Source organism: Vitis riparia, chromosome 17 (genome assembly GCF_004353265.1).
Source record: "Vitis riparia cultivar Riparia Gloire de Montpellier isolate 1030 chromosome 17, EGFV_Vit.rip_1.0, whole genome shotgun sequence".
NCBI lineage: Eukaryota > Viridiplantae > Streptophyta > Magnoliopsida > Vitales > Vitaceae > Vitis > Vitis riparia.
The window spans coordinates 8073856-8089214 of NC_048447.1; the positions used below are offsets into that span (position 1 = coordinate 8073856).

The window sequence follows — 15359 nt, forward strand, 5'->3', positions numbered from 1 at the left end:
GCGAAAATGCTTGAGAAACAAAAAATCGAAAATGGAAAATTTTCTTAAGCTTTTCTAATCCTTTCTCTCATTTAAATTTCGGCAATGAAAAAAAAAGAAAATTTTTGGGATTTAAATAAATTAGAAAATACAGGATTTAGCGAGTTTGAAGCAATTGGTAGCTTTATCATGGCAAGGTAGGTTTCATAATTGTGAGCAAAATTGAGGTGGGATTTGTTGGCTTGGTCGAATATTTAGAGGGTGAGGTCAAGGTTGAGGTTTTGCTAGCGGTTGATCATCGAAATGATGCGTTTGAGGAAGAGACATTGGGGTTAGGCTTTGATTGGGAGAATGATGGTGTGGGATTTGAGGAGGGTAGAGTCCACAATAGCAAGACAGTGGTGCGATGGGTAGTCAGTGAAAGGATCCACGGTGGCACCAACGACAGCGGTGGCAAGACAAACAACAAAGATTGAGGGGAAGAATGTATGAAGGAAAAATGAGGGTGGGTTAAGGTTTTGTTTTTTTTAAAGGAATGACTTTTTTTACCCTCATTTAAATAAGTCACGTGGAGAGCACATGTGCCTCCCGTCCAATTAAGGTAGCATCGTCACTCAAAAAATGCACATTGTATATAATTATAAAACATGATAAGTACATTGCTTGATTTTAAACTCGATGAAGTAATGTGCAAAACACTCTATAAGTTAGGAGGGTAAAGTGTAATAAACCCTAAAATAAATGTAATTGCAAAACATAAGTATAAGAGATAACAATATATTAATTAATATAACAAGATATAAAATAATATCAATCGATGCAAGTATTTCCATCATCCATTTATATGATCGAATACATTATTATTAGGGAAATTCAATTTCATCTATTTCTTTTTTACTTTTATTGATATTTGGTAAAAGTTAACTAAATATTTGGGCATACAATAGGTATATGACCAATGTTCTTTTATACTACACTTATAATAATTCTCAATATTGTTTCACTTCTGGTGATATTGTGTGATTTATTTTGTTATGTTAATTTTTATTTTAGTATTAGTAATTAGGGAGAGTTGTTTATTCGTTTATGAGAATAACATTATATTCACTTTAGGAAATAAAATTCATTTTTTGTGTAAGTTTAGGCTATACAAATATGTGGATTTTTTTCTTTACATAATTTCTAGCTATGTGAAAAATATAATGTTATTTCTATATAACTTCTAACTTTAAGTAAATTATTTTAAAGTAATTTTGCATAACTCTTGATTATAATTTACAAATAATTTCTTACTGTAAGCATGATTTTAATACAACTTCTGACTACATAATAATTTACACATAACATTTAACAATAATGATATTAAATGAAATTCATACATAGCTTATGAACATGACCAAACAAAATAATTTGTTATATAACTTTTGGCTATAATTTACAAGTAGCTTCTGGTTATAAGAAAGATTTTTGCATAGTTCTGATTTTATAACAATTTGTACATAACATTTGATAACGATAATATTAAATGAGATTTGTGCATAACTTCTAATTATGACTAAAAATAATTTACTAGTATATACAATATGTGACCAAACTAAATACTAATAGAAACAACATTTTAAAAACCGGATCGTCGATCGATCACCATTTCGATTTAGTTCGATTCCTTGAGTAGGTTGGTCTTTGAATCGGACTTGAACTGTTCAAACCGATGGTCGGACTGGTGAATCGACTGACCTGACCGATTTTTTATGAACCGAACGGTTCAAAATAATCCCCTTCTCCTCTTCTAGCTTTTCTACCCATTTCCAAATCCTTTTCCTATGCCCCCCACTTCATATCCTTTTTTTGCGCAGGGCTCCCTAACTGCTCCAGTCGCTACCTCCCACCCCACGACATGCCGATGACTTCCCACCATTCCAGATCCTAACCCTCCCCCCTTCCTTATACTACCGTTGCGCACACCCCCCACCAAACTCTTTCACCATATTTTTTAGATTTTTTTTTTTACTTATTTATTTATTTATTTCCATTATTTTTTATTTTATTTTGCATTTATTATTCTTTTTAAAATTTTTTAATTTTAATTTAAATTAATGAAAATATATTTTAAATAAAATTTTGAAAATATTGTGTCCATCGTATTTTAAATAAATTTTTATTTTAAAATTAGTTTATGATTTAAAAATAAAATTTAAAATTTGTGATTTTAATCTAAGTTTCTGATTTGCAACTAATTTTATGATTTTCAAATAAAATTTTAATTTCTAAATAATATATAAATTAGTATTTTTACTTTTTATAATTATTTTAATTTTAATAATATATAAATTATATATTTATAATGTCACCGGTTTGACCGTCAGTTTGATCAGTGAACCGTGAACCGATAACTTTTTATGTTCAATGATCGGTTTGATTCTGAAAACATTAAATAAAAATATGCAAAATTTATTCTATATTAACAACTTCTAGTTTAATATCATAGAATTACCTTTAAAGCAATTTGTGCCAATAACATGTTATACAAATTATGAAAAATAATAAAGAGATATGCAAAATACCTTTAAAAATATAAAAAAAAAAAAAAAGAAAGGAGAAAATGAAAGAAAGAATGAGAGAACTTCTTACTCAAGGTGTCCATTTATATAGGCTATGTTTGGTTCATGGGAAATTTGAGGGGAAAAAAATATAAAGGAAAATTAGAAGGAAAAAAAATAAAAAAATAAAAAATATATTCAAAATCAATAAATTATTTTTATGTGTTTTTTCAAACTTATTTCACTTGGTTTAATTTATAAATTTCTACCTAATTTTAATTATATTGAATTTTCTTTAAAAAAATTTATGGTGAAACTAAATATGAGAAAATTATTTTCCTTATACTATATTTGGTTCTAGAAACTGTGAGGAAAAATATGAGGAAATGAAAATAAAGAAGAAAAGTGGAGGGAAAGAAAATAAAAATTGGATTTAAAATCAATAAATTATTTATATATTATTTCAAACTTATTTAATTTATTTTTCCTCTTTATTTTTTTAATTTATTTTTTCTTAGTATTTTCCAAATATCAAACATACTCTTACTATTTCTTTTCTTTCCTACTTTTCGAGAACTAAACATAGTAATAAGGTGTGAGAGACACAAAAATCTTACATTAATACCTCTATTTACTCACTCTATAAATAAAGAATGCTAATGGAATACTTATATTTTTAGTATTTTAGAGTGCGTCTGATAATAATTTTAATAAGTATTTTTAGTTCTTTTAATACTTGAAAAATAAAAATTTTTGAATATTACAAAGATTAGAAACACATCTTAAAATTATTATCAAATGCATTTTTAATATTAGAAGACTTTAAGAGGTGACATTCAACACCTTTAATATAAGAGGCCTTTAAGAAGTGACATTGAGCACTTGCATTTACAACAATTACAAATAAAACAAAGAATTGTTATTTTCTCAATAAACACATTTTATAAAGAAAAGAGAAAAAATAAAACATTCTTTTAGCTGCTGAAACTGAACGCGGAGAAAAAACCTGCAAAAAAGATGGGGAACACCAGAGCAGCCGAACGCATTTAGAAAATAGAAACAAAAAATCGCTATTTTCTCGGCAGCCAAACACATTCTAGAAAAGGGAAAGGGGAAAACGATAAAAAGATGCCCCCATGCAGGATCGAACTACAGACCTTCAGTTTACAAGACTGACGCTCTACCACTGAGCTATAGGGGCGTTGAATTTCATGGCACAGAACATTTATTTTCACAAAAAACATTTCTCTGTGCTCACTCACTCCACCCCTTCCCACACATCACTACCTTCTCCGGTGCTCCATCTATTGCCTTGAGATTGATTCAGATGGACAACGCCAACACCAGTTTCGATCCTGTAAAACCATAAATTCCATTATTTTTCGTGTTCATTTCTTCATATTAATGTTAATTATTTCTGTATTGATTTTGTATGACTATTTCCAAGACAGGATCTGATTCATGCCATTTTCAAGCTTGTATGGTCCAGAACAGCCCTCGGTTTGTAATTATTATTATTTTTGTCTGTTTTTTCTGCATTGTTTTTTGTTATCTTTTTCTCTGATTTTTTTTTTCCTGGGATTTTTGATTTATTTTTGTTTTTGTGAATTTTTGCGTTAACCGTAGAACGTGAAAAGAACGAAGGAGCCGATGCTCTGGAGTGCGAAGTAAGTTTGCGAGACATTTTTTCGAATTTTCGATGTTTTGGTTTGTTTGCCGAGAAAATTGAGGAAAAGAAAAGAAAAGAAGAGAATGGTTTGAATGTTATGTTTGTTAACAAAACCGAAGTTGGCAATTAGCGCCAGTGTTATCGAATTTTGAATATGAATTGCATTAAAAAAAATTGTTGGCTCAATTCTCTGTACTTGCAGAACAAATCTCATGCGAGATGGTTGATGATTATGCCTTTGTTTTCCAATACTTTGGTGGATGCAGGTAGGAGTTGCAACATCAAAGAAAAATCGGCCCACTTCAGGTAAATCAGGTCATTGCAGTTTCTTTTATTACTTTTTGTTTCAATTTTGAATATGGATTATGGCAATCGAGTCTGGGAATTCTATCAATTGAGAAGAAAATCATAATTTGGATGATTTTTTCCTGTGTCTGGAAAGGAGGGATTTAAGAGGAAAGGAAAGCATTGGGATTTTAAAATTTTCGGATAAGTATCCTTGTAAAAGGAACTTGATCCAAAGTCAATTGTATACATGAACCTTTGGAAGAATTCTTCGCATTTGGTGACCATTGATTTGTTGGTCCTAACTAAGGTCTCAGAATTTGAAACAGAAATGAGGGTTAGATAAATCAGCCTGGTGGACCTTGAAAGTGTGCAAAGGAGGTGAGAATTCTCACATGGAAGCATGGAACAATGTAGTGGAGAGAAATTGGATTGAAGCTTTCCAGATTGTACTTTAGATGGTTTTGGTGTGGGTTTGATTGAGAATTTGCAATGCCTAAAAGTTGTTGAAGTAGCAAAGTAAATACAATGGGTAGCCATGCTCTAGCTGTTATATAACTGTTGATCTGTGAAAATGAAATTTCTTAGAAAATGGTGTGGTCATTTTAGTGGGAAAATCACCTTTCTAATCCACACACCTGAAAGGATTTCTCAAGATTGGTCCTGTTGGACTATTATGATTGGGTAGAGGCACTAGAGGATATGCAGGATAGTGATTCTTGATTCATTGAGGTCAAAGGTTTTGTTTTTCCCCTTTTCCTACAGACAACTATGTTACATTTTGCAGGAAGATTGAGGAGACTAGTATGAACTGTGTGAAAACTTAATGACAAAAGTCTTTAAAAGGTTTTCTTTTTCTTTGTCTTCTATCTAGCAGTATGATTATTTGTTTTCCTGTGTGGCTTGAATGACATTCTATTATTTAGTTGTTTTGGCTATTCAGTGACAGTATGCTATCTGCTCAGAGGTAATCAAATCCTGTACCTTTTTGCTCACCATGAAATTGCACTAGCCTTGTAAATTTATGACCCTTTCCCCTAGATTAGTTGAAACCTTTATGGATTTGTGCTTACAAATTTTCCCTTTGATTGTGCTGCATTTTTAATGTGCCAGTTCCGTGTTTTCAATCCCACTAGATAAATACATCTATGGTAAATTAAGATAGATGTTGATAATTGGTTAAGACAGATGAGGATAATTAATTATAAAATTAGATGAAGCCTTAGGTTATGTTTGGTTCTTAGAAAGTATTAAGGAGAGAAAAAAAAAAATACTAAGGAAAATAATTTTCTCTTGTTTGGTTTTATTGTGGAAAATATAAAAGAAAATCAAATATAATCGATGGTTAGAAACAAAGGCATTTTAAAATTATTTAATCTTTACATAGTAGAGTTAAAACAAGTAAATGAGTTTGAAGTAGCATAAAAAAAAAATAATTTATTAACTGTTGAAGATAATTTCCAATTGTGGAAGATATATAGTTGTATATACAACCATAATATACGGCTGCATGTGTGTGTACAACTATGTAGATTTGTGTATATAATCCCTGATTTGTACGGACTTTTAATAGGGTAGTTTCCAAATTATTTTCTTATTCTTTCTTTTTTTGCTGGTGTATATATTTATTAGTTTGTATACTTTTAAAATATGAATGAGAAATACAATTTTTCTTCACATGGTATTAGAACCGAATTAGGCTCCTTGGGACTTTTTCTTTTCAGCCTTTATTGCTGAGTTATGGTACCCTTTTCCTCTGTTTTTTAAGCCTAGTTTAATGGCCTTCATTGCCATTTCAAAGGCACTCTTCTATATTTTTCTCAAAAATTATTTCCGAATTCTACCCACCATGTTTTAGATGGTTGATGACACCAACATTGCCCAAACTCAAGAACAATGTGAATCCTCCATCAACGGATGATTTGTCTAGAACAAAGAACAAGGACACTATTTGGTGCACCTACTGCAAGAAACCAAGACACATAAGGGAATGGTGTTGTAAACTCTATGGAAAACCTCAAACTTTAAGTAAAGATTGTGTTTTCAAGGGTGGACAACAAGGTTTCAAAGGAGGACAGTAGAGAACCTAGGCACTCTTCACCAACTCTCAAATCAATAAAAACCCTTTACAAGAGAGGGTGAATTCCGGTGGCAGGAACCCTTGAGAGTCCTAGTGGTGCTTGCTCTCTTACTCAATCATGTAAGTATTCCCCTTCTCTTGCTTTTAGTGTCTCGGATATGTCTTTTCTAGGCTCTTGGGTCATTGACTTGGGAGCTACAAATCATACGACTCATTCCTCACAAAAGTCTAATACTTATAGCCCATGTCCTAGTAATAAGATAATAGCCACTATTGATGGCTCTCTAGCCATAGTGGCTAGTCAAGGGGAAGTTCGCTTGAATAAATCCATAGTTTTGAAAAATGTGCTACATGTACCTAAGCTTTCCATCAATTTTTTTTCCCTTCATCGTCTTACCAAAGGACTAAATTGTCATGTGATTTTTTATTCCTCCCACTACGTATTTCAAGAACAAGGTATGAGGAAGACGATTGGACATGCTAGGGAAAGGGAAAGGGAAAGGGAAAGGGAAATGAATGGACTTTACTATCTTGAGTTGTCCTTTAGTCAAAATAAGACTAAGAATCATGTACCTGTATCATTCCTTTCCAAAATCTCATCCACAATAAGGGATGATATTTGGCTTCATCATCATCATCATCTTGGACATCCATCGTTTGGCGTTCTTAAGATTATGTTTCCTTTATTGTTCAAGGGAATGGATGTAGAAAAATTACATTATGATGTTTGTGAACTCGTAAAGCACTGTTGTGCTTCTTTTCCAATAAATAGTCAAAGAGTTTCATTTCCTTTTATGTTAGTTTTCAGTGATATTTGGGTTCTTTCCATAATTCCTAATATTTCAGGCACTAAATGGTTTGTCTCATTTATAGATGATTGCACTTGAGTATTTTGGATATTTCTTCTCAAACAAAAATCGGATGTGAGTATTGTATTTCCCAATTTTCACAAATTGGTTAAAACTCAATTTGGAGTGGGAATTAAGGAGTTTATGTTTGATAATGCAAAGGATTACTTCAATCAAATCCTACCTCCTTATTTTCAAAAAGAAGGTATTATCCATGAGTCCTCTTGTGTTAGTATTCTCCAACAAAATGGGGTTGCTGAAGAAAAAATGGTCATCTTTTGGTTGTTACAAGAGCTTTTTTGTTCCAAAAAAATGTTCCTAAATCATATTAGGAGGAAGCAGTACTTATTGTTGCTTATCTTATAAACCGTTGGCCATTTAGAGTTTTGGGGTTTAAAAATTCCAATGGAAAATTTTTCAAAATACTTCCCAAACTTTACAACGTTTGCTAGTCTTGTTCCAAAAGTTTTTTATTGTATTTCTTTTGTCCATATCCACTCTCATAGCAAAAGGAAACTAGATCCAAGAGATTTGTGGGGTATTCATCTACTAAAAAAGGTTACAAATGTTATTGTCCACCCACTCGACAACTTTATTTCTCTTTTGATGTATCCTTTGTCGAACATGAAAGCTACTTCAATCATCCTTATCTTCAAGGGGAGACATCATTAATGGGAGATATGGATACAAGAGATTTGTTCTTACTTGACTTGCCCTCATGTATGTCTAAACCCTCATAATCACAATTATTTGTGTTTGAGCCTGTGTCTGAGCACTCACAAATTCCTAAACCTAAAGGTCCACCTTCAGGGAAACAAGTTCCTAGTTCTACAAGGCCAACTTTGGTTTACTCCAGGAAGAAAATAACCATCATTGAAACTTGTGTAGGTTCAAGAGTCAAAACCAACCACTTCCTATGAGGTAAATGATCCATCTTCTCCTGATATTTCTCTTGATTATATTAGTGATCTAAATCTACCCATGGTTATTAGAACTGTACTCAACACCCTTTATATCCACTTTCCCATTTTCTGTCCTATGATAGATTGTTATCATCTCATAGAATTTTTTTCACCAACCTAAACACCATAGCCATATCTAAGACCTTATCTGAGGCACTAAATAGTAAGGAGTAGAAAGAAACCATGACGGCCGAGATGGAAGCACTTGAAAAGAATGGGACTTGGATGTGGTTGAGTTACCAAGAGAGAAGAGTCGGGTAGGGTGCAAGTGAGTGTTCACAGTAAAGTACAAGGTGGATAGTTCTCTTGAGAGATACAAAACTAGACTTGTTGCGAAAGGCTATACTCAGATGTGGAGTAGATTACCAAGAAACTTTCACACCAGTAGCTAAGATGAACATTATGAGAGTTTTACTCTCTCTGGCTGCCCATTTTGATTGAGCCTTTAATGGTTTGATGTGAAAAATGCTTTCCTATATGGAGGGGGAAATTTATATAGATTTTCCACCTGGTTTTAATATGCACTTGAAAGGAAAAAAGGTGCGTAATTTGAAGAAAACTTTGTATGGGTTGAAACAATATCCACGGGCTTGGTTTAGAAGATTTTCCAAAGTTATGATAACTGCTGGCTACAAAGCCATGGTGACCACACCTTATTTGTTAAACACCAACCTCAATGGATTGATTGCCCTATTAGTTTATGTGGATGATATAATAGTGATTGGAAATGATCTTGAAGAAAGGGAAGCATTAAAGTGGTGCTTAGTAAAAGAGTTTGAAATAAAGGAGCTTAGAAGACTAAAATATTTCTTGGGAATTGAAGTGACTTACTCAAAAAGGGGAATTTTTGTCTCCTAACAGAAGTATGTTCTTGACTTATTGCAAGAGACAAGAAAAATAGGATGTAAACTGGTTGACACACCTATTGATCCAAATCATAAGCTTAGAGAAGCAAGTGAGGATGCAACCGTAGATAAGGGCATGTACCAAATATTGGTTGGCAGATTGATCTACCTTTCACATACACGACTAAACATAGCCTATGCACTCAGCCTAGTGAGTCAATTTATGCATAACTCGAAGGAAGTTCCTCTACAAGCTGTATATAGAATCCTACAGTAAGCAACTCTAGGGAAAGAAATTTTGTTTAAGAAAAGGACTGAGCTATCAATGGAGGCCTATACTAATGCAGATTGTGTAGGATCAGTTGTTGATCAGAGGTCTACTACAAGATAGTTGCACTTTTCTTGGAAGGAACTTGGAAACTTGGAAGAGTAAGAAACTGAACATTGTTGCAAGATCTAGCATAGAAGCAAAGTTTCGTGCAATGTCTTGAGGAATCTTTGAGTTGCTTTGGCTTAAGATTATCTTGGAGGACTTGAAGATTAAGTGGGAGACACCGATAAGACTTTATTGTGACAATAAGTCGGCCATCAACATTGCACATAACCTAGTACAACATGATAACCAAGCATGTGAAAGTAGATGAACATTTTATTGAGGAGAAGTTAAATAGTGGCTTAGTCTACACACCATATGTGTCCACACTGGAGGTCAATTAGCTGATGTCTTAACAAAAGGATTGGCTAGTGCCCGATTTCAAGAAATCATTATCAAGTTGGGAATGGATAATATCTATTCACCAACTTGAGGGAGAGTGTTGAAGATTATTACAGTTGCAATATATAGTTGTGGAAGATATACAGTTGTGATATATGGTTGTATGCGTGTACAGCTGTGTGAATATCCGGCTGTGCAAATTTGTGCATATTTGTATATATAATCCCTGATTTGTAGGGATCTTTAATAGGATAGTTTCCAATTCTTTTCTTATTCCTTCTTTTCTACTAGTGTATGTATTTTTAGGGTTGTATACTTCTAAAATATGCATGAAAAATACAATTTTTTTCCCCATTAACTTTAAATCTTTTTATTTTTTATTTTTCTTCATTTTTATTTTTGTCTACTTTTCCTTTCTATTTTCTTTCTATCATATTTTCCCTCAAATTTTTGGGTAACCAAACATGGCCTTAGGTTCAAAGTCACATTCTCTTATATGTTATATGGAAGTTTTCTTTCCTACACCTGCATAAAGTAAATCTGACTGTATGCATCCAATCAACATTTTCCTTGCTGGAAGTTTTTTTTTTTTCTCTTTACTCATTTAAGTAGTTACAAGTGGTTTGTTAAATAAATAAATATCCATCTATTAATGTTAACCTTTTATTGATCTCTGATGCAGCTAATGCAAATGCTCTAAAGCTGAGTTGTGAACTTCTGCGGGTTTTTGTCATAGGTTTACCTTGCTGAATTAAAGTCCATGCTTCCTTTTGAGAGTGTAAGTTTTGTTATTCTTTGTTACTTCATTTGTGTCAACCTTTCCTGTGGATGTAGAGGCCGTTGAACGTGCTGCCACAATTGCTGAAGCGGAGGGTGTTAATAAAATAGAAGCAACACATTTAGAGAGGATTCTTCCACAGTTACTTCTGGATTTTTGAGGTACTTGAGGAAAACTTAGCAGATGATGTTTCTCCACTATGGGTTTGCAGTAATATTAATTTATATGAAGGCATGAAAATATCTCATGCTCTCAAACCTGTTCAAATTTGGAGATTGCCATCAGTGACTCTGTAAAAAAAGGGTATTTTGTGGATCAAAATAGACAAATTCATGCAGCCCATTTCTTCTTGTGGTAGGAGAGGGGAACTTTCGTCTTAGTGCAAACTGCTGGGGTCCATATCTTGAGTTTGTTGCTCTGATTCATTTTTCATCAATATGATGGACATGATTTTGTATGTCTATTTTATTTTTGTTTTTATTTTTATGTTTTTGATGAGCAGGAGCCATGGTTATTTTCCTCTCTAAGGCTCATCTATAGCCAATTATGAAATTAAAATGGGATAGAATGGATTCTTGTATATATAGTTATTATTATTTAGTAACATCTCTGTCAATATTTCTAAAAGTTGACAACTGTTGATTGTTGTTTCCATTGGAAGGAGGGAGCGCTTACTGTGTCCAGACAGTATTTTGTTTCTCATGTGCTTCCATGTCTGCAAGATCAAGAAACATGGCCTTTGCTTAGCCAATCTGAGGCCAGTTTCTTCTGTGCACTTGCCATGGCAACTTCTCTTAGGTTTTGCCTCTACTTAACTAGTTGTCCCCTGTAATGTTATCTCCTGACTGTGTTGTTTTCAAAGAGAAAGCAAAAATTAATTTTCCTAGTTGATTAGAACCATTTGATCCTAAATACCTTCTTTTAAAGCAGTTTATTATTAGGTGCCATAGCTGAAGTTTCTGTTTACAAGCAGTATTGCTTGTAAGATTATTTGCTAAATGGCTAGTCAAAATAATTGTTGTTTTAAATGTTTCTGAAATGGAGAAACCGTGTTCTCCATCCCTTGGACTCGTTACAGAGCGCCGAAAGGGTTGAAAACTTCATTTTCTTCCTGGAGATGATAAAGGGCATTCACACTGTGATGGACCTTGAAAATCAGAAAGTTGAAAACCAGCACATTTAAGTGAATCTCATGTGGTCATGCTTAAACCCTGGGCCCATTTCCAACCTAGGTGGCAGACAGCCTGGTATGAGGCATGATTTCTGGTATATCATGGGTCAACATTTATCCTCTAGGTTAAAAGATTCGTAGTGTGTGGAATTGTAGGTTCAGAAAATGTCTCTTTATGTTATTCTGTCCCAATGCATTCTCGGAATTGCATATCCAATAAGACACAATTTATAAATATTGTTGATTTTTCAATAAATAAATTAAATGCATCAATATTGGGTCTGTGGAAGAAGCAACTTAAAGAATTCATTCGAAGTATCATTTTTACCTTATGTGATTTCCCACTTGTAGAAGCTAAATGTTTTTGTTGCTGTTTTGCCTCTATTATGAAGTCATATAGTTTCTGGATTAACCCTGTGCTAGATTGTGGAATTAGTTCATTTGTCTTGTGCTGCAATGCTATTCTATGTCATGATTTTGTTATGATCTACTCATCACAACCCTTTCTTTTCTAGTAAAACAACCAATCTCTTGTTTGTTCAAGCGTGCTCCATGCCTTCTGCATAGCCATTGAGTTTCTCGTGGAAAGTCATGTTGGATGATATATGAAGTATGACATTTAGTGATGTGTAATCTTCTCTGATTAGTCACAAGTGGATTTGTTTTTAGGTAGGTTCTGTGATCAAGAATCAAAGTTATAATCCACTTGTTGGATTCAATTTCAGTGCTTCTTGTGTCTAGATTTCTGGCTTCCTGCTATCCACTTCAACACCCTCATTTGTCACAAGAATTGTTCAATATTTCTCCCTTGGTAAGGGAACAAAACAAAGCATCCCCTGAAAGGATAAAAAAGAGTTGATAGGAGACTACCTAACCAGGAGTGCCAATCTCTTCCCAGCTATAGCAATGTTACCTAATTTGTGGATGTCCTTTATTCCATATTTGAAAGATGTTTTCATGGAACACACTCTTGTTATGCTACATTGAGTGAGAACAACATTCAAGAGATGACATACATGACAAAACTAGTACTAGTTTGATACTAAATTTACATCTTAGATGCAAATTTGTTCTACTTAAACAGACACTTTCGATGACACGCATCATTATTCTTACATACAAGTGGCACATATAGATAGTTATATATAGCAACGTTCCCTTGCATCCCTAGTGTTTGATCTGAGACAACATGGTCCTAACGTCCTTACTGTTAGGCCTTATCTTTGCATCATCAACAGTGCAGAAGCAAGCTATCTTTAGAACCAGCAGCATCTGCTCTTCAAATCCATTTCCCATCAGCTTTCTATCAATGGCTCTGCTGGGATCGTCTGAAGTCCTTATATTAGCCATCCACTTCACCAAGCTCATCTCAGCTGTGTGCTGGAAAAAGTCATCAGATGGAAGCTTTCCTACCACCAGAACCCCAAGCAAAACCCCAAAGCTGTATATGTCGCACTTGTCTGTAAACTTGAGTGTCTGGTGATACTCGGGCGCAATGTATCCCACAGTTCCGGCCACATTAGAAGTTGTGACATGGGTGTTAGCATCTGGGACTGCTTTTGCGAGTCCAAAATCTGCAATTCGTGCTTCCATGTCGTCATCGAGAAGGATGTTTCCAGGTTTGAGGTCTCTATGAATGATGCGGGGGCTGTGGCTCATATGGAGGTATTCAAGCCCTGCAGCCACCCCTAGTGCGACCCTGTGACGAGCCAGCCAGTCCAGTTCTCTAGTCCCCTCTGAAACTTGAGTTAACATGTCCTGTAAGCTGCCATTCTTCATGAACTCATATACCAGGTAATGGCAGTTAGGCCGGGACACATGTGCCAGCAAAGGAAGAAGGTTTCGATGCCTGATATTCCCAACAGTTTGAATCTCCGACCGAATTTGGCGCATCTTCTTGTTCAAGAGCTTACTGTCTTCCTCAGCCAGTTCTGCTGCATCCTTTGGAGGTTGAACAATCTTCTTTATAGCAATCAGTTTCCCACCTGGTAACTCAGCTCTGTACACCTCTCCACATCCACCTTTGCCTATGATCTCCAGTGACGCCAATCCATCGTCTTTCTCCAAGAAAGCCAAGTCCTCCGCCTTTTTGATCAACGGACTGAAGATTGCCGGCCCTGACTCCTTTCCACCACCTCTCACCAACACCAGGAGTGCTTTAAAAAGCACGGAGAACACCAACCCAGATATGCACCCAGCAACTGCTCCAGCGATGAATCCGAGAATCCATGCGCTCAGCTTCTTGTTTTTCCGATGCTTATGAGGTGGTGCAGAAGGAGAAGGAGCTGGTGCTTCTCCATAATACCCTGAACTTCCACTTGGTGCAACTGCTGAATGATTGCTGCTTCCCCTTGTTAAATTCTCAGCAAAGACGTATCGTCTCGGAAGTGCAGACGCTAGGGACTCCACCTCCACCTCCCTCATCCCCGGCACTGGGCCGTCCAGAAAGCTGTTCCCGGAAAGGTTGAAGACTCTAAGATTGCGAAACGAGCGTACAGACACCGGTACTTTCCCGGAAAACAGGTTGTCAGCCAGAGAGAGCTTCTCCAGGTTGGGAAAAAACCTCAAGAAATTCAAGTTCCCGGAAAACTTATTGGAAGAGAGATCCAGGATACGGAGGCGCACCAGGGAGGACAATTCCGGCGGAATTTCGCCGGAGAATCGGTTGTTCCGGAGGTCAAGGATTTCCAGTTTCCGGCAGTCAACAATTTGGGATGGGATCCGGTCAAGGAGATAGTTGTCCGGGAGGGAGAGCTCTTTGAGCTGGGAGAGGCGTCCGATTTGGGGAGATAGGAAACCTGAGAGACGTTGGGATTTGAAAACCAGACGGGTGACTCTGAGCACTGTGGCGTTGTCAGAGACCCTCCTCTCGCAAAATACTCCGGGGGCGTTGCATGGGTTGGGGGAGGAGCGGCGTTGACCGTTGATGCCCAAGTGTTTTTGGACGAGGAGGAGGGCGTCATAATCGGAGGGGTGGAGATGGAGGGTGGCGTGGGTGAGAAAAAGGAGAGAGAAAAGAGTTAGCAGAGAGATGAGGGATTCGCCGGAAAATGAAATGGAGGCCATTGAGCAGCGGCTTGCAGTGGTGGTGGTGGAGGTAGGCGCATGGAGCTTAAAAACTGTTGGGTGGTAAGACTGGTTGTATTTGCAACGCGCAAGTCCGTGTGGAAAATATTGGGGTGGTGGCCCCATGCCATGTAGTTTTCTTTATTTTCTCCAGCCGGTTTGTTTGATTCCCAAAACTGCCCTCTTGACTTCATTTTCCAAGTCAAGCTATGATGTCGCAATTTCATTCCAAAAATCTTTTACGTTAGTCTTATTGGTTTGCACAGGCTGGCTTATTTGATTATAAATTTAAAGATTTTGGAGAAAATAAATATTTATTTTGGAAATATTTTTCATAAATAAAGTAGGTCGCCTTCACTCCTCTGTCTTGAAAAGGAAAAGCATAGAGAAATAAACTCAAAAATACCCACTAATCTTCCAA

At 35.5% G+C, this 15359-nt stretch overlaps 2 protein-coding genes and 1 non-coding gene across 4 annotated transcripts; 1 reads left to right on the plus strand and 2 right to left on the minus strand.

The window, feature by feature from the left end:
* The first annotated feature begins 3513 nt into the window (after nucleotides 1-3513).
* LOC117904532 (protein MHF2 homolog) lies at nucleotides 3514-11164 on the plus strand. Of its 2 annotated transcripts, XM_034817188.1 has the most exons (6): nucleotides 3522-3876; nucleotides 3971-4019; nucleotides 4146-4186; nucleotides 4455-4494; nucleotides 10606-10659; nucleotides 10758-11164. In XM_034817188.1, the coding sequence occupies exons 1-6, from the start codon at nucleotides 3847-3849 to the stop codon at nucleotides 10859-10861; spliced, it is 318 nt and encodes a 105-aa protein (XP_034673079.1). In that variant the 5' UTR covers nucleotides 3522-3846; the 3' UTR covers nucleotides 10862-11164. The 2 variants fall into 2 exon arrangements, with proteins under 2 accessions (XP_034673080.1, XP_034673079.1); XM_034817189.1 differs by lacking the exon at nucleotides 10606-10659 and having other exon boundaries at nucleotides 3514-3876.
* On the minus strand, nucleotides 3649-3720 carry TRNAT-UGU. The gene has a single exon. It is a non-coding gene; the product is annotated as a tRNA-Thr (tRNA).
* Nucleotides 11165-12771: 1607 nt separating the features above from the next.
* LOC117904531 (leucine-rich repeat receptor-like serine/threonine/tyrosine-protein kinase SOBIR1) lies at nucleotides 12772-14985 on the minus strand. The gene has a single exon (XM_034817187.1). It carries the CDS (start codon nucleotides 14936-14938, stop codon nucleotides 13040-13042), a length of 1899 nt encoding a protein of 632 aa, XP_034673078.1. The 5' UTR covers nucleotides 14939-14985; the 3' UTR covers nucleotides 12772-13039.
* Nucleotides 14986-15359: the final 374 nt, after the last annotated feature.

What these genes read in the sequence shown, in the direction of transcription:
- LOC117904532 (XM_034817188.1), top strand. Translation starts at nt 3,847, where the DNA reads ATGGACAACGCCAACACCAGTTTCGATCCT. An exon ending in CCAACACCAGTTTCGATCCT is followed by an intron (nt 3,877 to 3,970) that starts GTAAAACCATAA and finishes TTTCCAAGACAG; the next exon opens with GATCTGATTCATGCCATTTT. An exon ending in ATGGTCCAGAACAGCCCTCG is followed by an intron (nt 4,020 to 4,145) that starts GTTTGTAATTAT and finishes CGTTAACCGTAG; the next exon opens with AACGTGAAAAGAACGAAGGA.
- LOC117904531 (XM_034817187.1), bottom strand. Translation starts at nt 14,938, where the DNA reads ATGGCCTCCATTTCATTTTCCGGCGAATCCCTCATCTCTCTGCTAACT.